Source organism: Empidonax traillii, unplaced genomic scaffold (genome assembly GCF_003031625.1).
Source record: "Empidonax traillii isolate 1590-97213 ecotype Southwest subspecies unplaced genomic scaffold, ASM303162v1 scaffold74:size2480735, whole genome shotgun sequence".
Lineage (NCBI taxonomy): Eukaryota > Metazoa > Chordata > Aves > Passeriformes > Tyrannidae > Empidonax > Empidonax traillii.
The window spans coordinates 2,177,109-2,201,537 of record NW_020955267.1 but is presented as its reverse complement, the minus strand read 5'-3'; the positions used below and the strand labels follow the sequence as shown (position 1 = coordinate 2,201,537).

At 39.9% G+C, this 24,429-nt stretch overlaps 1 protein-coding gene across 8 annotated transcripts in view; it reads right to left on the bottom strand.

Annotated features, from left to right (window-relative positions):
• The window catches only part of TTLL5 (tubulin tyrosine ligase like 5), a 133,822-nt gene that overhangs the window by 78,381 nt on the left and 31,012 nt on the right, over positions 1 to 24,429 (bottom strand). For 7 of the 8 annotated variants that reach the window (XR_003570892.1, XM_027880804.1, XM_027880806.1 and 4 more), the window contains 12 exons: positions 18,534 to 18,615; positions 17,576 to 17,637; positions 17,023 to 17,114; positions 14,109 to 14,150; positions 11,076 to 11,189; positions 10,629 to 10,720; positions 9,963 to 10,025; positions 9,012 to 9,050; positions 7,896 to 8,041; positions 6,631 to 6,943; positions 2,528 to 2,648; positions 814 to 960 (listed from right to left, as the gene is read on the bottom strand). Coding sequence is in view for 7 of the 8 variants with exons in the window: in XM_027880804.1 (XP_027736605.1) it covers positions 814 to 960; positions 2,528 to 2,648; positions 6,631 to 6,943; positions 7,896 to 8,041; positions 9,012 to 9,050; positions 9,963 to 10,025; positions 10,629 to 10,720; positions 11,076 to 11,189; positions 14,109 to 14,150; positions 17,023 to 17,114; positions 17,576 to 17,637; positions 18,534 to 18,615 (1,313 nt within the window). In the remaining variant the exon portion in view is untranslated. The remainder of the gene's footprint in view (positions 1 to 813; positions 961 to 2,527; positions 2,649 to 6,630; positions 6,944 to 7,895; positions 8,042 to 9,011; positions 9,051 to 9,962; positions 10,026 to 10,628; positions 10,721 to 11,075; positions 11,190 to 14,108; positions 14,151 to 17,022; positions 17,115 to 17,575; positions 17,638 to 18,533; positions 18,616 to 24,429) is intronic. The other variant, XM_027880807.1, reaches the window with a different exon arrangement.

Sequence of the window (24,429 nt, the reverse complement as noted above, 5' to 3'; positions counted from 1 at the left end):
TGTTCACTCACCACAGAGCCACCCAAGTGTTTTGTGGTTACTCCTAACACAGTAATTCAGTGAGCATTAGGCATACAAGGCACTCCCTGGAACAGATTTGGTTCAATACCAGCCTTGCTTACAGATCAAGTTACCAGATGTCAGTTCTGACTAGCTAATATAAGTGAACATCCTCTCTCCTAACAATTAGAAGCTTGGAGGCCTTGAAGCAAAAATTTCAATTTTGCTTGTTCTAACACTAAAGAAATGCTCAGGGGCAAAGGAAAGGGAAGCTGCCCTTGCAAAGCAAGGAGCAACAAGAGACCACTATGCTAAGAACAGCATCTTCTACGTCTAAAGATGTGAAAATTATTTAAATTATGACCTATGTGTCCTTAACATTGAGCACGCAGAGTGTCTTACTACAAATAAGTAGCAGTCCCTCCATATACTAAACAAATAGTAAAATACATAATTTCATAACGTTCTATACAAAAAAATTATCTCTAAAGAAGCGCCATACAAATAAGAAGCAGGAAGAGCCATTACAAAGCACTAGAATTGAAGATAAGCCAAAGAAAGAGCAAACTGCCAATTAAATTCCCCTTCATTTCTGCACTTCTTTTTATGCATATGACTGACTGCATAAATAATATACTAGTACTGTCGTCTGACAATTTGAACAGCAAAGTACCATTACTGGATGCATAGCTGCAAGCAGACCATGTAAATGACAGAACAATGCCTTTGAAATGGCTGCAGGAAATACTTCAGAAGAAGAGAACAGAAGCCAAAAGAGCTACCAAAAGAAAAATTTAGAAAAAAATCAGTCACCTTGTTATAACAGATTATGAACTCTCCCAGCTGGCGAGCCAGGATACGACGACGATCACTTAGTCCTAAACGACGGCTGGGGAGCAGCAGCCTCAAGGACTGACGGAGATTGCTGGCAGCTCGCTTCAGAAAGCGGATCACCAGCTCCTGCAAGCAAGAGAGATGGAGTTAACCATGGACAATCTGCAAGATGTGGGGAGAAGAGATACTACAGCAGCTAATGGGTGGCAAGAAGTAAAGATATCGTGCTGGGAAAACAAGATGAAACTGGCAGACAAAAGCATTCTGCAATATGTGTTTTTAGTATAGCTCTACAAATCCAAGGTGGGAGAGGAAAACGTTGTGCCTTGCCATGATAAAGGGAAAAAAAAATAGCCAAGAAGCAAAACCAACACAGAACGACCTGTAAAGTCCAATATCTTAGGAGAACGTTTCCAAAAAAGAACTTGCAGTGTGTTAAAGGAGGCCTGTGATAAAGGGTACTGACACAAAACCCTCTCAGCACTACCACAGGGAAGGAGATCTTCGTCAGACATCTCCACACACCTCCACAGATATCACTCCACTGGGGTAGCCTCATTTCATCCCTTTATACATATATACACTATTGCCACATTCTCTCCGCAGTAACATATGACTACATCTACAGCTGTGTAATTCCAGTTCCTCACCATGTCTGTTTGACCTCTGGTGGGGGAAACATATGGCAAGGCAGATCCTAAGGCAAGACGTATCCTGTGGGTGTTTTGAACCCTTTCTGTCTCCCCTCTGGATTTGCTTTTGCTTAGGAGCTCTATTAATGCATAAATGAGCAGCCTCACAGCCAAACTATTGGATTTCACAGCTCGCCTCTCACTGCCATTACTCCAAGCTGGTTTGATCTGTTATTTTAAACATTATTTTTCACAGTACAGCAGACAAAGTGACTCTCAAAAAGCCAGTTTTAATTTCCACTTGGAAAGAGCAGAGGTAACATTTTCCACTGAGCTGACTGATTATTCTTGACATGCAATTTTATCTCTGAACTGCATTGGCTGTTTCCCTGCAACATACACTCAGTGAAAATACATTTGAATATGCAGAAAGCTCAAGAGCCCATTGTACACAGCTCTTTTAGGGAAGTTTGTGAGAGTATCTGGGCTTGCTGCACTCTTTAAAATGCATACACATCAAATATAGGGCCTTAAAACACTGCCTAGAAAAAATTCATCACTTTTATTTCTCTTCTCAGTGGCTTTTACTTTAATTTCCTCTGCCTAGAATGCAAGGAAGATTCCTAAGTGCAGATGTCTGGATACAGTAAAACAGTGCATAGGAGAGAAAGCTTATCCGGGTACCTGTTCTATTTGAGTAGATGTATATTTTGTTTAATGCAGCAGAAACCAGATCCTGACAAGTAATCTTAAAGAATCTTTGATAGAAGAATTCAAGAGCAGGTAAGCTCAGAAATCAATGAAGGAGAACCGTCAAAAGATCTGAGCAGTGTGAACGCCAACCACACTCCAGTCACTAAGAGCTGTGTACTCTTGCTCTGAGGTCAGTCAGCAGTCCTTCCTCATCTGTATATTAAAAATACAGCACTGGCAGCTGGGCAAAGATAGACAACCACTACCTCAGCTGGACTTCTATTCTTGCAAGGATGGGAACAGACCTCAAAATTCGCAAGGCAGATTTCAGCCTGGCTTTTCAGTCTGGTCAACAAAAAGCTTCTTACCATTTGCTCATCCTCTTTGGCAGCCCAGGCAGGATTCTGGATCTGGTCGCCAGCCTCCTTCATGAGTCGGAACTGAACATGCTGTAGATAGGCAGAGAAAGCCGTACGGGCTTGCACTTTGCTGTGGGCCAAAAGAACCAATCAGCAATGTTCAGAGTAGGAATGGGAAGAATTACAGAAGTCGGGCACAGCTTATGGTCCAAAGTGCGGTCAGCAAGGACCTCCTAGACATCCTAGATGCATTAATGCTGATGCTCAAATAAAGGGGGACCCCTTCACCCCCACTAGCATTTTCAGGCAGACCTTCAGTTCACCAAGATGGGGTAGGTATTGCAGGAGATATAAAAGACAGCAGACACTCTTAACTTCTAAGATAATTTCTAAAAATGGAATGCTCTTCCTGCCTTTTACAGCCTTAGTTACTCTCTTCCAAAGGGCAGTAACATGAACATCAGCAAAACTGTGTATTTTTAAACCAAATTCAAGGCTCTGCTGGGCCTCTGTCTTCACAAACATTTTGAACACCGCAACAACAGACCATAAAATAAACAAAGGGCTTGGTACTGGTGCCAGAGTTATAACAAAGGCCCTGTAATTCCCATTGGAAATGAAAGAATTAAATCTGTGAAAGTGAGCTCCTCCCCTGCTGGCCTAGGGACACAAGCCAAATTTCATTGAGCAAGGCACCACTGAAGAATGAAAGATCAGCAGCAAAATGTGCTGTGCAGCTGGCTGAACATGCTGGGAAGCTGTGAGCATGAACTGAGGAAAGAACTGGGAGTGACACATCACTTCTCATTCCCTCACAATGGCAGTCACTTTAGCATATGCATTTGTTGTGAGAGAAATTGCTGAAAGCTTTACCAAATTCTGTTCATTGTCATCATGGTCTAAATCCTATCCTCAAGCATTCTGTTCTCCCAGTCTCTGCTCTTCCTCATAGTTTTCCCCATAGTTGCTAGAAGCTTTTCATAAGGATGTAGCAGTTTTAGTGTCAGTGACAGATTCATGCCTCTTTCTATCAGCGGCAATGTCCTAATATTTTCTATTAAATTATCAAGTTTCATCTCAAAATAAACTAGACTTTTGAATCCATTACTTTCCTGGAATTTTACTCCAGAACTTACCGTTTTTGTAATTAGGAACCTTCTTTTACTACCCAGCCCAGCTTCATCCATGAGCAGTTCATATTTGCATTTGCTTTCTCCACCTTGAATGTATTTATGAACAGCAATTACACCCCTTCATAGTTTTCATTTTATTAGGCTGAACTATCCACATGTTTCAGTGTCTTCTAACAAAGCACTCACACTAGTGGCACGGTGAGATTAGCAGCTCACCCCCGCCTGCTCCAGTCACGATTTACCTTCCAGGAACACAGGCGATAGCGTCTGTATAGAATACTCCACAGGAAGTCTCAGAAGTATGTCAAGTGATAAACCCTGCGTGAGCTAGAGCTCTGCAAACCTTCTGTGATCAACCAGCATCCAAGATATTTTTCCTTATAATTAATTTCCAGTTGATGAGTATCCAGCTGACAGAATTTCTTTTGCAAATTATTAGTTCTTAAAAGCATGCCCTTGCAACTTTGTGCTACTGAATTTCATCCTAGTTACATTATTCCTATGCTCAAGACCATCCAGTTTTTCTCATACTTATTCCACTACTTTTCTCTCATGGTAATAACTCCCAAATCTTTTCTATCGGCAAATTTCATTAGCACATTTCTATATTTTGTGTCATTCTTGACTTCATTATTAAAATCAGCCTCAGATTGATTCCTGAGGAATCTCACCATACTTTCTCTACCTGTTCTCTGCTTCTTTGGAATATTCTCAGATATATATATGATCCTCATGACTCCCTGTACATGAGCCTCTGAAATATCACTAAAAACTCCATGCAGCAATTTAGCCTTTCTGGTTTACAGTGTTCCACAGAAATCATACAACATAGTAGCACTTAAAGAGATCAATTTAGGTAAGAATTGAAGTTAAAATAAAATACATTGGAAGTACACATCTGCTTAATCACCAACTTTTGATGCTTCTAGAAGACCATACCAGGCCAAAGAGAGGCTAAGCAAATGAGTTCACAAGAGTCTCAAACTAACATCCTCTGTGGATAGCTGTACCTGTACCAGCAACTAAAACCTGATGAAAATACCTGGTTACAATTCCTGTCTTTCAGGAACTTCAGTGAACTCCAGAATGCCCAGCAGGCCTTGTAACACCTCTGAGCTTTGTATGCAGCTAGTCACCACAAGTACCTTCTTTTTCCACGTGTGGAACATCAGGAGAACATGGAATCCTAGCTAAGAACCAATACTGTCTACAACAGGCCACACTATATCAGAAAAGGTTCTTCCCCTCAGAGTTCTCTAGGGCTTCCAGTTTTGTTTTAGGTGTAACTCAAACATCTCATGATCAGGAGTTCAATTAAAAATTAAGGAGCCCCTGTTATCAGCATCAGCACAATGATATAGTTCTTTGCCTGCACCTGATACTTCTATGACTAAAAACTGAAGATGATCCTTGTATAACAGTGCATCTCCTATTGTGTGTGGGATATCGAAACCTGAGGTCTTAAATGAAGGAATATATAAATCTCTTTTCATTTTATTTCCTTGGAAATGGCAGAGTTGGGGGAACAAGTTTCATTTGACTGTCACATCTTTATCAGTAACACCCAGTGTGTGGACAGTAGAGGAATTTCCTCATCAGGGTGACTAAAGGAGAGGGAAGTCCTACCACTTACAAAAACTGACCAGAACAGGCCTGGTTTCTCTTGAATGAAAATTTCATTACTGCAGCTCCTCTGCCTGTTGAACCCACAAGCAGAGCTTTCATCAGTGACAGATCAGATGGGGCCAAGCCCAGCACAATCTTGGAACATGAGGTCAACCACAAGCCTTACACACCTCTGTGGGGAATCCCAACAGTGCTGGGTGCTGAGCAAGATTCTGCCAGGAACACGAAACAGAACTTACATTCTTGGCAGGAGTCAGTTCTATATATATGTAGATATAGACACAGCGTTGCTATGTTCATCCTCAAAACAGGTTTCAAAGTTTTCCCTGTCACAACAACGCATGTCCTTGCTACAATAACACATCAGAATAATCCCCAAATCCACTGGGTAATCCATAATTTCTCTCAGAAACTAAAGAAAGTAACAACAAGATGCCTTTTTTTTCTCTACTTTTGGACAATTTTCACAGAAAACATAATATTGCTTCTTGTCTAGAAGGTCTAAAATCTTCTTACACAGATATACATGATCAAGCTTTCTTTTTAGCCTTTCTGTCCCTCTGCAATTAGACAGTTTTTCTATTCACATTCAAGTGGAGGATCATACTTCAAAACATCTAGCAGGACCCTGGTTGGTGTTACTTCACAAAATCTCCTCCAGCACCTCTCTTTTCCAAGCAACAGAGCCAGGCATCAGAATATACTCTGTTCCACATCGTACTCAGCAACATGCAATGAGATGTTTCAGTTATTAGTCACTCTCAAATGACCTCCTAATCTTGCTCTCAAGGAGGCAATGACCTTGCGCAGAAATTATTACCAGAGGTAAAAATTCTATCAAAAACAAAAATGAGAAAACTAATTTTATGGAGAGAAAGTACTGAGATCAGCACTGACATATTCTTACCCAAGCTTTCTTGGAAAATTTAACATATATATCTATATCCACTTCTTGGCAAATGCAAAGAATGAGAAGATAAATTTTAGAATTCAGTAGCAGGCATCCTGCATTAAGACAGAGGCATTTTAAAAGTCTGAATTGACCAAAAAAAAAAAAAAAAAAAACCAAAACAGGTTACATCACTAGATTAAAGAATAGCAATGGAAACTATGGGTTGTGCTTTATGCTGATCCAGCAGGTCAAGCATTTAGGTAAGCTGTCATACTGGGCAATAATCTCCCTTCTGTGCCAACAAGTTGTTAAGGCAGACAACAGTAAGACAAAAATCCAGGTCTCTTTTCTAACATCTTATCTCCTCACACTTATAACGCGACACTAAATGTACATACTCTGTATTTTAACAAGTGTGAGTTGCAACTCAAAGCTAAAGGCAAAATGCAGAAATCTCTCACCTCAGGTTTCCATGCTTTTGAAGAATCTGAAGCAAGTTAAACTGAGATTCTGAGCCTAGTTTTTGCAGAAACTGTTCTCCTCCATCTCCAGTTTTTTTGTCAAGTTTTTTTGGCAACCTCTCCTTACAAGTAGTTTTCACCGAGTCAGGGAGCTTTGGCTTGTTTTTCACCTGGGTGTCCGAAACAGAGCAAACAGTTCTATCTAGCTCTTCATCTTCATCTGCATCCACCTCCTCTTCCTCCTCACCTTCTGTGTCTGACTTGAGGGACAGCTTTGCTGATTCTGATGTGCCTGTAGTAGAGGAGAAATCACCTATGCTAGTTAAAAAAAAATAAATTAAGAAGTAGACAGGACTTTCCTTTGGTTTACCCCTAAACTCTTTTCTGCTAGAAGGACAGAACACCACCATTACAGAACAAAATCTTAAGTATCACTGCCCTATACTATCCTTTCTGTCTTTCTGCTTGTGCATCAAACAATTGAGAAGCCCATTTTCCCAATATCAGAAAAGACAGACCAAGATTCTTTACAAATTAAAAAAAAAAAAACAACCACCACAAAATCAAAGAGACAAAGGCATTTTCCTATATTTTATCCTGATTCTTACATGTTTACTGACATGTATATACGCCCATACTTGACATATACATACACTCATTTTTTGTATTTTGTGTGTCAAATAAACCAAAGCTACAAAATCTAAACTTCCACGTGTCAATACAGATCATACAGCTTAACATAGCAGCAAAAATAATTTTCTAACATACAGTCTCTCCCACTGTAGTCAGTATCACACAGCTACCAGAAAGAGTTTAGATACTGGCTTCGGGAACAGTCACCTGTGAGGATCATTCACCTCTGTACCCCTGTAAGTTTTTTTAACATCTCCTTGGATAAGAAGGATTTCTCTTTCCAACAGCTTAGAATCACTGCTGTGTAGGAGAACCAATCTGCAAGGTCCCATCTTTCTCTGGAAAGCTGGAGAACTACAGAGGCACATATATGGTTGAATGTTTCACCTAAAATGTAACCACAAGCTCAGCTCCAAGCAAGTACTGATTCTCTTTAATCATATACATGGTGATGCGGAAAGGTGGGAATGAAATTTTAGGCACTAAAAAACAAGAAGCTCAGAAGAGGAATGAAGGGAAAACTATTAACACTTGAAATCAGAACAACTCCATTCACACACAATACAAATGAATAACTCTTTTACTTGCTTTCCTTTGACTAGCTGCTCATCTAAAACTCTAGCCATGCATACCTGATGATCTCATCTGTGCTGCTCTAGCTTTGCCATGACATCGCCGACGCTTCCGTAACTCCAGTGAAATAAGCTTTCTCTCATAAAACAGAGCATGAGAGTCCACAGCTTCCATCCTCATATCCAGCCTTCCATTAAGACCTGCTCTGGGAAACATAGTACAGAGACATCCCTCAATCTCTCTTTGTACTTCTCTTCCTGATGATACAAGAGACCTAGTAGATCAAATTTCTTCAGGAAACTTTCTTTCCTGATACAGGGAAGAAATATTTATTATCAGTCTAACTCTGCTCTATTTAAGCCTACAAATGTTTGCAGAGAGTCTTGCAAGTACTTTACAGAACATCATCTCTCAAAGCCCCAAGATGCACTTATCTACTGTCATGCTTTCATGATTGAGTAATATCTGCCCATCAGCAGCTGGACATCAGCAGCAACTCCAAGGCACAATGAATAGGGAAATGTACAAAACAATGGAGGGGAATGGAAAGAGAGCACATGGACCTCAGTCCAGTCATCTGACCCATTTATATAGATAGCTTGTTCTTCACTACTTGGTCAGAAATAAGAATTTTAATATAATCTAAGTGGAAAATGTCAAACTTTCTACAAGTCCTGCCTAAACCAAGGGATAAGGAGCTCTGCCAGATTTCTTAAGGAAAACATACAAAAGAAACAACTTTCTGCCAGCGCACAAAGTTCCAGAAAAGTGCTCTCTATGATTTAAGTGTGAACATCAACAAAAAATTCTTGTTGCTTCATTTATCTTTTAGATCTAACAAGCTGAATATATGGGTATATAAAGACCCAAACCCTCATGCACTATGGGATCTTTTGAGATAACTCAATGATGAGGCTTATAAATATGGCAGGAATACCAAAGTGGGAAGTCTAAGAAGAGCAATTTTAAGCTTTAATCCAAAATGAGTTCTCCACATACAGGTATATGCTTCTCTCACTGTATTTGTTTTTCTAAAATTTCTAAAATCCATATTCTAAAATATGGATTTCAGGTAGAAAAGGTATTGACCCACAGCTTGAAAGATGAAGTTCTACAAATTTAAATTTAGAATAAATCCAACAAAGTACAAGTTATTTAATTAAGAAACCATTTACCGGGATCTTCCAGTGATGAAGTCTCTTTTCATCTTGCCCCTATAAAGAGAAAAAAATCAAAAATTACCTTCCATTCTGAATCAGCCTGGATTAAAAAGCCTACATAGTCTTTCATATGTACAAAGAAAAGACCAAATTTACAGTCACTTGTGAGTTCTATGTTAAAGGAGAAAAAAAAAAAAGGAGCTCCAAGGAAGAAATCTGAGCAGCTGTACTAGAACTGATGCTTACATTTGTCAGGCTTAAGTTGGAGAAAGTGTCATTTAGAACTATTCTTTAGACACATCCCTGAACGTACACACAGAAAAAAAAACCTGTACATTGCTCATGCAGGAAGAGCTTCTGTAAATATTGTTTCCTTTTTCAGCCTCCTTATCCTTACTTGGTAATTACTTTATAGCGGATCTCAAATTTGGATAAGAACTGTTGAGAAGGAAGGGCGTTAAGGATACTGTGTACAACTCCCAATGGAAGTTCAGCCAGCAGCATGAACTGTCTTTTCCACCCAAGCACAGCCCACAGGCATCAAATCATGCTTGCACAGGTCAAGACATAGGAATACTAAACCATTGGAGGAATCAGTTTCAGTGCCTACTTTACATGAGGACAAGCTGTCATGAAACTTGAAATTTGAAACAAAAGGTAAGCAAAGACCACCTATAATCCCTTCATAGAGAAACCTATATGCTTGAAGTTTTCTCATGCCTATAGTAATCTTTGTACTCCAGTGATTCCCATGACTTTTGTGTGTTGTCCTTTGTATCCCTGGATTCAGAACTACAACACATAAATATGAGAAACCTCCACAGTCATCTCACACACATAGAAAAGATAAGCAACTATTACCACCCCTGTAAATCACAGGCTGATGCTTATTGGATAAGTGAGGAATCAATCCTTTTCACGATGTTTGTGCCCTTTGTCTCTCTCCCAAACAGAAAAGCTTTCTACCTGTCCTTAAACAGACGTGTAGCCAGCATGTAGTTCATTGATGTCTTGTGCTCTAAAAACGATCTAGAAAAACAAAACACAGGATTATCAAGAAAGAGCACAACACAATGAAAGGCAGCATAACACAGAAATAAATGGCCTGTAAAAAACATCCCAGAACTAGATTCAGATGACATGCTGTACCATAACAGAAAAGAGGAAAGGAGGAGAGCTATTTTTTTCAGCTAAAGTTCCTGGTGATGCAAGAGACAGAAAACATTACAGATTGGAAAAATAAAATTAGAAAACAGTAACATAGTATCACTTTCAGAATGAGTGAGTCCTATATGACATTTAGGGCCTAATGACAAGACTATATAATATGCAGCTCCGGGATGTAAAAGTAGATAGCCATAATGGATCTGAAAGGAAGATATTTTTATTCTAACAGAAAAGCAACACCAGAAGCAATGTTTGACAGCTTTCCATGGGGTGCAGTTAAGCAAAGCAGCAGCAGCTGATAAAAACAAGGGATCAGAGAAAAGCATCCTCAACACTAAAATAAGCTCTACCAAAACTTTCAATATGTCTTTTTGATCGCCAGGATGGCTGATCTACATATATCCAACATAGAATATCCCACAACACAGAGCATTAGTGCTACCCCTACTGGATTCCTATTTTTACCCATAAAGGTCCCATGTTAATGGGGTAGGGAATATTCGGATGAAGCCTCCTCTCCGTTCATTTTCCTCTTTCACTCGTCGAAGAACTTTTATCTGGAAAAAAAAGAAAGAAAAAGAAAATAGCCAGCAAAACAGATAAAAATAAAAAATGAACCTTACAAATATCTCTGAGTTTCAGCCAGTGGGCTGAGTACATATGACATTCTTAAAAAATTTTGTCTTGCATTTAAATTCCAAAGGAGCCTATCACCGCTTCAAACATATATGTATGCCTGGCATAAATGAGGGGAAGGATAGGACCAGCAGTAAAAGTCAGCAATTCTGTTTTAAAACGTATTCTTCTTCTGTCATGTTTTTCATATACATGCACTTGCTCTTTGTTGAGCAAATAACCCCACATACTGAATAAAAGCCAAAGTAAATAAAAGTGATATAATAGGCTACTTACCTCCTCGATGGACAGGCCTACCACAGAGCTGCTATGCTTCCCGGTTGCTTTTTCCCTGCCTAAGGGCATCGAGCTTTTAACTTCAGCATCACTGGCAGACAGAGGACGGGTACGCTGTAGAGACAGTGTGAATCCAGGTTTTTCTCTTTCCCCTTCTCAATTATCTTACTAAAAAAGTTACATTCAAATCCAGGACCCCATTCCCAACAGGATCTACACTCCAGAGCACCACAGCCAAAATTCACAATTCCTCACTCCAGCTGTTGAAAAGTCCACACCCCAGACAGCACTAAGTGCGAGCACTCACATCCTTAGATTTTAGCACAGCAGGACTTACAATTCACGCATCGGTGCCAGTATTTACACCCCTGTCCCCTTCTAGGAAAACATGAGACATACTGAAAAGCAAAGTCAGGATGTCATACAGAAAAATTCTCACCCAAGGGCCACTAGAGCCAGCATCCACAGGCTCCAGATAGACTTAGATTCACACATCAATGGTACCAGAACCCTGATTCTCTGTTCTAATTGTGTAGCTACAGCAGAACAACAGAATTGTAATTCACTGATTAGATAAATATTGCAGGGAAAAGTTCACCACTTGTTATTCTTTTGTTACTATACTGCTAGGATATCAGCTTACTATTTCTTGCACTTAAGAGATAGATCCTGTATATATACACAGACACATTTTTAAAAATTTGAAAAATAATTAGCACACAGTCTCACTAAGCTTATTCTTAACCTGATGGGTAGTCGTGACCTATTCTAAAAAAAGGACAGGAATTCAAAATGTCTTCAAATTATCAGGATTATAAAATCTTCAAATCTGAGTAAGATCAAAATCTCTGAACTTATTCTCAAGTACATTTAAGCTAGCCTTAGGCTCGGTTCATTAAAAATAGCATTTAAAGACTCTAGCTGAGAAGGTCTCAGGCATTTATACTAAATTCCAACTTTCTTTTAGCTCTATAATGAGCAAAGAATGCACAGAGGGCATTTTTAATCTAGAAAGGAAAAAAAAAAAACCCACGACAGAAACCTTAAGTTGGATAAGTCCAGAGGAATATTCCATACTACTCAGATACAAATAAAATCCATGGCACAATCAGGTTGCATCTTTATTTGTAAGGACTACTGGAAATTAATTTCATTCTCTCTATTTAATTAGATATTGCAAGTGGCTATGCGATCTGTAGATGAAGCAACAGCAAAAGCAACAGGCACTGCACTACAATAGGTTACACTGCAGTGACTGGCACAGAAAGATACAAAGATAAAACAGACAGTCCGTGCCAGCTAAAACATTTTGTTAAGTCTAATTAAAACTGATTTTAAAGAATAAGAGAAAGTTACACAATCTGGATGAGAAGGTAGGAGACACAAGCATTTGCAGAAGAAATAAAAATGCCAGTAACCAGACAGGTTTGCCTGATGCTGTAGATGATAATAAGTTGAAAGGCTTTAGTCTTTCTTCCTAAGCTTTTCTCCATTTCAAATTCTCAGCTCAACAACTTTGCTTCCTCTAAAATCTCCTGATAGGTAACCTTCTCTTAAAAACCATTTCCTGGCACTATCATGACAATCATTATCATGTGAGAACTACTGCTCAAAGAGAATATTACAGAAATTTTTCATCCTATTAGGTGAGCTATTTTACTAAAGGAACACTTGAATACAATGGAGATGATTTTATTAATTACAAACAGAAAATACATGCCTACATATTGGCAGCTCTGGCTCCTACCTGAGAACACAACTACACTGCTGTCAAAATGCTAGAGAAAAACTCTAACTTTACTGGCTTCCTGCACAAACACTTTTTTCAGTGTTTCACTACAGAATACCCTCTGGCTGTAGCACAGAAATGTCTCCAGCTTCACAAAGACCTTGTTTCCTCTTTGAACCAGCTTATCTTTAGAAGTATAGATAAATCTAACCGCTCTGGTATATCTCCAAATTCTGGAAGTATCCCTGGTTCCCACATCATGATTCTAATTTTACTACGCACTGACAGCTCTTGGCACAAAGATCCTTCCTATTCTCTACAAAACCTCATTATTCAATAAGACTCTTTCCACTAAGCCTCAGCTAAACTTACACAGAATGACATAAATAGCAGTGCATAGAACAAATTAGGTTCTCAAGATGATTCCATCTGTCCTACCTTCCCTGCCTGCTGGGAAACCTTACAAAAAACCAAATTAGAATAATTCCTATTACATTCATGCAGGAAGCCCAGCAGCAAAATAATACCTACCATGTCCCCACATAGCCAGGTGCTTAGAATTGTAAACTATCATTGATTTGTCCATATGGCTTGCACGAAGGGTGCCAAATATGACATTTAGAAAGGCAGATCAGTCTGACTTATGCTAACAACAGTCCATATTTTTCCATTAAATTTAAGAAATCCTTCTTATCTCTATTTTAACCCAGTTCACTCTCAAATTTTTGCAGTGTCATTCAGATGACTGTCTCACAGAAAATTATTACTTCTTTTATAGGGCAACCTGAATTTTATCTATGCAGATTCACCTGTGCTTTCCTTATCATTCAGACTTATTCCATCCCCTACAGTAACAAGACAAAAATTCCTCCTCCTCCTCCCTTTTGGTGTGACACTCCTATTTGCTCCTGTGTTTAACAGGTTTTTGCACTTCCCTTTTCAATGCCTATCTACTGTGTTGCCACTGTCTTCATCATTCGATGATCAGAGTGACAGCTTTATCTTTAAACATCTCTATTAACTTCTTTAAAATGCAGTTCAGAAATACTTGTAGTCTCTCAGCATACCTCACCTACTTTTTTTTTTTAAGCTGTTACTAGTGTTTTAAGTATTTTTCCAACATTTGCTTTTGCCACATAGAAACATATGCCAGTCTACCTTCTTTTGTTGACTTTCCTCCACCTCGCACCTGGCTACTCTAGCTGTAAAATATAGTTAGGGACTAACTGTGCCAAAAGCATTGTACAAGGCAATGCTTGAAATTGCGTCCCTTATACTGGTGCTGGGAGTTGAAGGGTACTTACCAATCTGGTGTTTGCTGTTTGTGACTGTGCAGACGCAGGACGCTGCAAGAGACACACAGAAAAAATAAAAACTTTGTGTTATCCAAGACACCATCTCCCTGCCTGAGTAGCAGAGGAGTGGCAAGTACCCTATGCAAAATAGTACAAGCAAAGGTGGTAAGGCACTGGAACAGGTTGCCCAGAGAAGTTGTGGATGCCCCATCCCTCGAAGTGTTCAAGGCCAGGCTGGATGAGCCTTCGAGCAACCCAGTCTAGTAGAAGGTGTCCCTGTCCACAGCATAAGGGTTGGAACTTGATGATCTCTAAGGTCCCTTCCAACCCAAACCATTTCACAATCCTATGATAACTGAAGTCCAGAGATACAGCTAACCACTTCTACCATCTCAGTTCAGATCTTCCTCATATCCTGCACAGATGTATCCTGTCCCCATTCCAAACACAGCACTAATCCTAACCTCAGATGTGCTCAGCTGTGCAGAATGCATCTGGATATGCAATTTTCAGAAGCACACAGAAAAGAGCTCTGAACTACGCTACCATGACAAAAATTGATATTTTTGTGAGATAAGTCACTCAGATAAAAATATTTAATAGTTATCTATTAAGCAGAAGCAGAGACTGTCTAGTAGAACTGTTCATAAAACAAAGAGGATTAAAAAAAGTAATAATCCTGCAATTCCACAAGAAATTCCATTTAAATAGCTCAACAACATTCCAGTTCTTGTGGAGAAACAAAATACTATTTAGCATTCTGAAACAAGTGTAGAAACATCATCAGAATGTCAGAAAGTACCCTGTATTGCTGATCTGGCCACAAGCAAGACCAGTTTAATGACAGAGGCAGGTTTAAAAGGAAACAATTATCATAGGAGCTTAGATTTTTCTCGTCTTCAGTGGTATTCAGGCTGTCTCCTCTTCTCCAATACCCAAGAGGTGCAACTGGTGTGAGAAAGGCTTCTCAAGAGACTAATCTATCATTTCCAGCTGTACTACTGACAAGTTCTTCTCTACAGCTGGTCTATACAAAACAGGTCAAGGCCCATTTATTGCTTACAATTAACTGAAAGAGCTCCAACCCAAATCAACAAGATTACAAAGGAAGAAGCTAAATTGTTCATTTCCCTAGAGGGAGAAATGCTCAGAGAGTCAAACCAAAAGAATTGCACAAGAAACTCGCAGTTCAGTCTGATGGAACTCATAAAACACAATCACTATCTCAGGGTAGTTATTCAAGAGAGTCTCTCAAGAGCACTGGTATCAGCATTTCTTTCCCAAGCAACAGTTTTACAATGATTAAAGATGGTCTGTGTGAACAACCAAAACCCAAGACTTCATGAAGGAGGAAAGAAAAACAAAAGAGGTTCAAGGTACCCTTTGCAACTGGGAATTGGAACAGGTATCAAAGATCCAAAAATCTGAGATGAAATGCAATATCTAAACACCTATTTAGCCATGGAATTTCCATTTAGGTACATTAGAAAAACATGCTATAAAACTTTATGGCTGCATCATAACCCTGTTTCTATTAAACACAGGTAGCGGGGACACTTGTCCCAAAAGATAAATTAATCCCCCTTCATAACCACTGCTCTCTCACATGAATCTGTGCACATTTCAACTGGCCAGGTTTTACATCTCTTTGTGGTTTTTTTTTTAAGTAAAGTTTAAATCCTCCTTACAATTCAATGCTTCCCAGCAGTGTAATTTTCTGAGACTGTCTTGTATAATTTTCTTCAGATAAAAGATGTCAAATCATCACGACCTGATCACATTACTCTAAGAGAGAAGGGTACTTTTTCTGGAATGGTTCCTAATTTATCTGATGTACCTTTTGTCTGCTACAAAGATTACCTATATAGTCAGCGGGATCTGTATTGAAACTACTATCTATTAAATTGGCCTTAGAAGTTTTGGACTCAGGCATGCATCCTGTAGATACTCAAATCCCATCTTACCAGCTATTCATCTCTCCCCCAGTGACTAAAGACTCTGAGTTTTACAAGAAACAAAACATTGCAACTTCTCTGAGTCTTCCCTATTCCAAAATGGACAGTGTATTGGTACTCAATGACCTGTCACTCAATGACCTGTCATTTCCTAACTGAACTTGAGCTACTCAGCCATGTTCACGTCCCTCACAGCAGCTGTCAGGGTGCACCATTTGCCTATTTGCCCGAGGAGAAATGTGTTTAAAGTCCAAGTGACGTATCAGATCTCCCTGCCTTTTGCGAGTGCTCCATTTCCGCAGATATTTATGGAATCCATTTCCTAGCCAAAAACAGAGAACAACTGCCGTTCAGCATTACAGTGTTAAGAAAGCACTAGCTCAGCAGAAAAGGCAATGGGCAGTCACAGCAAGCCACATGAGGCCTCAATCCAATGATCCATGGGAGAGAGGAAGTGAGAGATTCCAAGACAGAATGGGAAAAAAGTCTTAAATTTCAAATGCAAGATGCTCTTTCTGCCTAGAAGGAGGTCTTGGAGACATTCATAAAGCTCTAGGGTTCTGGAAGCTTGTTACCAACAACAAAATGAAAGCAGCTGAATAACTCAGGTGCATAACTGAGGTGCATCCTCTGAGTCTCTTAGAATCACAGAATGGTTTGGGTTGGAAGGCACCTTAAAGATCATCTAGCTCCAATGCCCCTGCCACGGACAGGGAACCTTCCACTAGACCAGCATGCCCGGTGTCCCATCCAGCCTGGTCTTGAACACCTCCAGGGATGGAGATTCCACAAAACTCTCTGGACATGTTCCAGTGCCTCGCCACCCACACAGTCAAAAATTTCTTCTTCTGTAGTTATGTTAGAAATCCAGATAATCTCACTCACTGCCTCTCTCACCAGTGAGTCAAATTCAATGAATGTGACCTTTTGACATCCTTCTCACCTCTGGCTTGTTAAAAAGCACTTACCTGCATCTTCTGGTATGGATTTCTCCTGACAGATTCAGCTGAATGATAAATGGACCGGCTTGACCGCTGGCCTGGATCCTGGCACACAAAGCCTGTGGGTATCAGGAGCCACATGACAACTTTCAGACGGGCAAACCCTGACATATAAACCTAGCATTCCTGTTCACAATCTCAGTCTGTACACAAACTTCTTGTCCTGCCCAAGAACCAATAAGGATGCCTTCTGGTTTTATACCTTGCTTTCTTTAATCCAAAACTGTACCTTGCATTACATTTTTTGATTAAAAACTGTAATTTGCTTCAAAACCAACTAAAAAAGAGTGGTGTCTTCAAATACAAAACTGGGGACTCTTAAGACCACCTAAGCATCACAATCAGACAGATTATCCTGAAGTTGAAGTGTACACATACCACTTCCCACTGCTAAATACGACTGCTTTCCTTAACTGAAGTTTGCCTCCATTATACTCATCTAATAGCATGCAGCTCCTAAACCTATCTTTTATTGGTTTTAAATAAGGGAAGAATTGAATGAGCTTTTTGTTACACTTACCTACAAGAGTGAACATATCTGAGAGCATGCTAGCTTTGATCTTCAGGTCCAAAGGAGCATCACTGTCCCCACATGCAACAGAGGACAAGAGAAATTATTTGTCTGGCATTAAATGAGAAGAATGCATCAGCATCCAGTGTATTTCCCAAAACAGTTTCTTTGTACTGATTCTTAACAGAGGCAAAAACAACATGGGAAGAAAACTAGGCGATTTTCACATATATAGGTAAAGATCAAACAGCAACAGATTAATCTGTTTATCCTTTTCCCACATCTTTTAGTGTCCTAATGCACACACGTAGAGCTTTGTTTTAGCTCTGCTTAGCTAAAGACATTTTCTTTGAATTTATCTATGCTACATTTCATGAAGTAGATAAAAGTTGCTGTCATAGAATTCTTAAAAACCACAATTAACTATGCCTCTTTCACATTAAATCATAATTGAGAGACCTACAAAGATAAATCCTCAATTTTCATTAGAGCACGAGGGTTGGCAGAAGAGTCAAGACAACACTCACTCTTTAGATTTTAGCTAAAGACAATACTAGGCCAAACATTTGAGCCCGAGCATTCATCTACATACTCAACATAATGACTGAACTCTGCTTGGATTCCATAACCTTAAAGCTTCTATCAGCCAAACAGACTGAAATCCCACCCAACAGTCTGCAAAGTTTCAAAATACATCTATGATGGGAGATTACAAAGTGTTAATGATGACAGACTGTGGAAAAGAAATAATTAAAAAGAAAATGACATCCCAACCGGGCGCCTTCAAAACCTATTGCTGCAACAAGTTTGTTTATGCAAAGGAAAAAGCAAAGGATTATCCTCTCTGTCAATCGGCAGTGGAACAAATAACCTGCAGGTATCATGAAATCATGCCCTCCTAGGACCACAAGTTTCAAGGACAACCATTTCCAGCAAAAGCCTTCATATGAAACTGGAAATCACTTACCAGGCCAATGATGGGGACAGGTTCACTTCCAACAGCCAGGGTTTGAGAGTGTCATCAATAAGCACATCAAAACCATACAGCTCTGAAAACATAGCAGACACTCTTAAGTTCATCTTACTGCATTTTTAAGCATTCAGGTAAGGTGCAACACTAGCCTCTATCAGGTCATTCCTATTAAGTAATTTATGTTAAATCCAGTGAACTCTCTAGGGCCAAACAAATAACATTCCACAAGGAGGACTTTTCACTTCCTCAGAATCAAGATTAAATATATTCTGTCTGTGGGAGAGAGAAGGGAACAAAGAAGGAGTCTTAGGGAAGTATTACATAGAAAAATAAACTATTTGCTGCCCACAAAGTGTAGTTAATACTACTTGCTTTCATGTAGAATTGACACATACAGCAGGTTCAATCTACTTCTTCCACTGGATCCTGGAAACAACAGAACTTCATTCTCCTCTTCACTTTTAATCCCTATATTCATTGTTCCAGTCAGTTAGAGAAAATTTGTTTCTTTCAAGCATCAGCTTCTTTTCAATTATTCCTGTATATTTTCTGCAATATCCCCATGGGATTACAGACTTCTTGGCAGCTCCATCTACACGGAAAACCTCCCATGGACAACCCATTAGCTTATTGACAGCTTGCCACTTTGCTGAAAACCTCAATAGAAATATTTTTTCTCTAGTTTCTAAAACATTCTACAACATATTACATCTGCTAGATGTGTTCTACTCTACACAGGTCAGACTGAAGCCAGCTTCCCATTCCAAGACTGATTTTAATATCTCACTCTATACACACCTTCTCTCCAGTTTGGAAAGAGTTGCAAGAAGGATGCTACATAAAAATGACTGTAAATCAGAAGTTGCCATTTATACAATTCCCTCTTCCAGCATTAAGAAATACAGTTAATGATCACCAGGGAAACTTAGACAATTTTTTTTTTCAAAACACCACAGAACAGGGTACGGCAGAATAGGAGGATTTCCATGGACTTAACCAGTTCCGTAGTGACTGGAGTAAAAGCAGTTTGCCATGCTGCTTTCCTTGAATTCTGGCCTTGGCCTTGAGTCGCCTGCCTGACGTTGATGCTGGCTCTGGGGAGCTAGACTGCTTAACAAGATCTTCATATGCAGACAGCTGTGCAAAAGCTCATGTATCTTATAATGGGAAGTTAATGAGCTGTGGGGGGGACTTGGAAGGGGAGGAAATGGCAGCAGAGTAAGCATTGCGTGCTCACTTTCTAGACTCTGTAGCCAGACACTGAGTGGGAAGCAAAACAGCAGAGAGTTAGAGTTGGTTCACTCCAAAGAAATGAGGCTGAATCTGCATTTGGCTCTCTTGCTCCCCAGACAGGAAAGGCTGCAGTAGAGAGGAAAGGAGGAGGTGGGGATTTTAAGTGTAAATATTAGCAAAGCACTTTGACCAGGGGAAACTTCTGATGATTTTAATACATTATTTCAAAATACAATCTTTGATTTGGTGACGACCCACGACTCTTAATGGCATAGAAAACTCCAGTGGATAGGCAGCTCATGCCCAAGACAGAGAAGCCAATGAGTGGGCCTGTAGCAGCTGCTGATCTACAACCTCCTAGCCCCAGTCAGGAAACAGCACATTTTGTTTTGACTAGCTGTTGCTTCTTTTGCTGCTGGCCATTCCCTTCCTTTGCCCCTCAAAGGACCTCTGCTACATTTTGGCTCCTCTGACATGGTCCTCCTCTCCCACACAATTCTCTTGCAAATCACTTGCTCTTTAAACTTCCATTTTTCCCACCCAGTTACTCACTCTGTCCACTTTTACAGATACACATGGGAAACCTCTTGACCTCAGCTAGCCCCAACCATGCTGCTAGAGCTTTACATTCCTTTCCCTTGTGTCTGCCTTGTTTATTAGGATAGTAAGCTCTTCAGGGTACTCCTGTTGACTCAATTCATCAGACTTCTCATGTCATCTGCAATGCCTCAGGGTCTCCTAGGAAGACTCCACTGATGCTCCATAATGCCCCAAGGTTTATGTATTCTAGGTCATGTCTACAACCCCTAGACAGATGTCTCTGCTACCTCACAGCACCAGGAGCTATGCAATATCCATGTCCTGGAAACAGAATCAAGCCTCACAGGTTCCACATAGGACTTAACACAAAAATGTGCTCAACAGTCAGAAGTTTACACAGAAATATGTCCTTGGCCTTCTTCCACACTTAGAAAAGACACTACCTAGATTAAACACAGAAGAAAGTAGTAGTATCCTTTCCACTATAAAACTCCACTGTCATTTGTAAAAATAGGCAGGACAAAGATGTGGAGTCACATGAGCATAGCAAGATCAAAAGTATATCCTCTGCAATTACCACTCTAACCAGGACTGTCATTTCCCTCTGTAGAGAAAGTAAAGAAAACAGAATGACTGAAAAATATGCTTCATTCTGTGGTAACAGTACGTTCATGACATCCCACCTACCCACCTAGTGCCACTGTTGTTAGTAAGAGAAGAACAGAAGAAACTAAGATACCAAGTTTCCACAGAGCCTTCCCTTGCTCCCCTCCTCTTGCTACTACAATCCACAAAAACATGTTTCACCACTGCAGTTTGCTGAAGAGACTGGAATTATATCAGAAGGTACCAGCTGTGGCCAAAACGCAGCAGGACCAGCCTGCCTCTCCCCTCTAACCCCCATAGAGAAGGCATTGCTGACCAAGCTTCCCATCCTCCCAAAAGAAGGCCTAGCTTCAGACTGCAGTCTAACGGCAGCAGTTCAGCCAGAGATTTTTTTGCCAGTGACATAATTTAAGACTAAGAGGAAGGCTAGAGATATGGTCTCAAGCTTTTTGGTTCTGATAAACTTCCATGTATTCCAAGTTTAACTTATAATCCTGTCCAAGACTGCACTGGCACTCCCTTTCATAAAATATCCCCAAAGAATTTGTTATTCTCTTTAAGTCTAGAAAGTAAGTCACAAGTGATAGCGTGGTAGCACAAATTTTTCATGATTTTGCATAGAATGAATAAACTCAATTCCTAGGGGGTCACTGTAATTCTGGTCTTTGTTTGCAGTTTGTTCCCTGGGGAAAAAAGCAGCTTTATTGCAAAGTACATATTTTGCAATTGACTGAAGACAACCTGAAGTCACAAAAGGACACACACAGAGTGAAAAAACAAACAAACAAACAAACAAACAAAAAAAAAACTGCAAAGCATGCAGCTCCTCTGGTTTTATAATAAAAACCTGATCATCTGATTTTATGCAAAAGCGTATTTACAGACATTCCTAACGCAAAGAATTACATCTTTGCCACTGAAATTCAAGTCTTCCCTTTTCCCTTCCTACTTCTTCTGTGCTTATATAAAGGTATCCTGCAGGCTGTGCTTACAGACAACATGAATAAAGGTGTTAGAAAAAAAAAGTTAGAAAAGTTAACTGTGCTACAATTTCATCCAAAGCAACAACCAGTCAGTGTCAGGGAGAAAAACTTGCAAGAGTACAGTGATGGCCATACTGTTTTGCTGAACATGCTGCCAAAATTAAGGCTTCAGAGATTACACGTATTTTGTAAATCAGCTCCAATCCTTTTACCTTGTGATGGTACAGTACCTGTTTCAATTCAGCTACAAGGACATGAACAAATCTACATGTTGGGGGCTATCACAGTCAGGTCCCAAATCATTCCTGTTACTCTTACAAAAGACCTGCATAATAATTTATGCTTTGATAAGCAAGAGGTCACACTGTCATATCATGTAATAAAACAGAAGACTACTTTAGACACCAAAAGCTTTGGGAAAAGTACTGGTGCTGTAGTCTTGTGCAGGAATTTGCCTTGCACTCTAACTAATACAGCTTAATTCCCTTTTTCATAGAGCTTTATTTTAACAGATAAAGGTTTTATCTCAGCATTATGACAGGAAAGGACCCAGCAAGAGGGGACAAAATTATTCCACATGTTGTTGTTCTTGTCTACACCATGAGATGCAGCCTGCATCTGCCAGAGTTTGTCATACTAGCTTGGCCAAATGTGTGATTGCCTCACTTTTCTGCAGTATAGGTAACCAGAGAAAGCCCACTCATGACTTCTCAACTTTCTTTCCTTCTACTGAAGCCTGAAGGACACTTAGTCCCATTCCAAATAAAAGTCTTCAGAAGTCGATTAACTTCAGAATACATACATAGAGTCATAACTCAAGTTGGAAGGAATCCAAAAGGATCACCAAATTCAACTCCCTGCTCCTTGCAGGATTACCTTAGACTAAACCATGTGGCTAGGAGCATCATCCAGACACTCCTTGAACTCTGACAGGATTTCTGCTGTTATCACTTCCCTGAGGAGCCTGTTCCAGTGACTGACCACCCTCTCAGTAAAGAGCCTTTTCCTAATGCCCCATCTGAACTTCCCCTGATGCAGCTTCATTCCATTTTCTTGTGTCCTATCACTGGTCACCAGAGAGCAGATCAACACCTCCTTCTCCAGTGCCCTCCTTGAGAAAGTTGTAGATTGCAGTGAGGTCACCCCTCAGACTTTTCCAAGATCAACAAGCCAAGTGACCTCAGCCACTCCTTGTCAGTCCTGTCCTCAAGACCTTTCACCATCTTGTCTGTTCTCCTTCTACATAAACCACTACTTTCTTTGGTGAAGAGAAGATTACAGCTGATCTGAGCTCATTACCTATACCAAAATGAGACTCAGAATCATCCTTCAACTCTGAAATCAGAAAAGCTAATCAGGCCACCTTCAAGGCTAACATCAAAGAACAGGAGTCTTGGTGCAAACCAGGCTGCCTTTATAATCTTAATCTTACTGGGTAAATAAATTATCACCCATGAAAGAGAAACATTTTCAACCCAGTGTGTGATATCATAGTTAGCAAAGAGCTTAATATCCCAGAAACCATTGCTGGACATCATTTAACTTCCCTTTATGACACAGAGGAACATAAGAGTAGATGTGCAGCTGCTTGGTCCTCCACAAACTTAGGTGCCTAAATTAACAAAACATAGTAGCAGGTAGATCAAAATAAAAGTCAGCTGACTCCATAGATAGATGGGTACATGAGGCAAAGGAGAAAGAGAGAATCTTTCCCGACCTTATTAGCCCAAGTTCTTCTGATTTTAAGCTTCTAAACTCCAAGAAGCTTAGCTGCAAGAAAACCGGGAGACAAGAATAATCTGGTGTTCCTTACTTTGGTGTTCTTGTCTATCTGCCAAAGACCTTAATGTCACTACAGGAACCAGTATTAGTAGAAGACAGAATGAGAAGCCAGGATTGATTCAGACTTTGGTAACCCAAGTCCACTGATGATAAATCGGCAATGCTAGTCATTTCTTCATGACTGTTTTTGCAAGATTCAACTCTTTCTAGGTCTGCCCCAGCATCCTGAGAGAAAACTGGTGCTACCAAGCTGAGGACAGCTTCCTAAAGAAATCAGAAAGCTTCTGCAGCAACAGGCATCTTTCAGCTGAGCTCTGGGTGCTAAATCATCAACAATCAGTTAGGTACCATCTAGAGCCATGAAGTGACAAGTAGGAAGAACAGTGCAGGGACAGACCCCCCATTTTACCTATGACTAAAAGACCTATTCTTTGACGTAATTTTACCTCTTCAAATTTAACAAAACTGTCAGCTGAGCCTGAAGATAAAGTTACGTGACAAAACCTACTTTGCTCATTAGATTATCAAAATACCTGTCTTGAAAGGTACAGACCTCCTGAATCTGATCATAGCCAGAGGACTCTAAGGACAACCTTTTTCAGATTCCAAATGGCATCTTTACATACCAGCTTTAAAGCAAAGATTGATAGTAAGGCTATAAAAATAGAATGGATTAAGCTGTGCAAAAAAAGTAAGGGTGGGGAATCTCTGTTTAGCTTTCCTGTGATGTGTCATCTAAGAAAGCA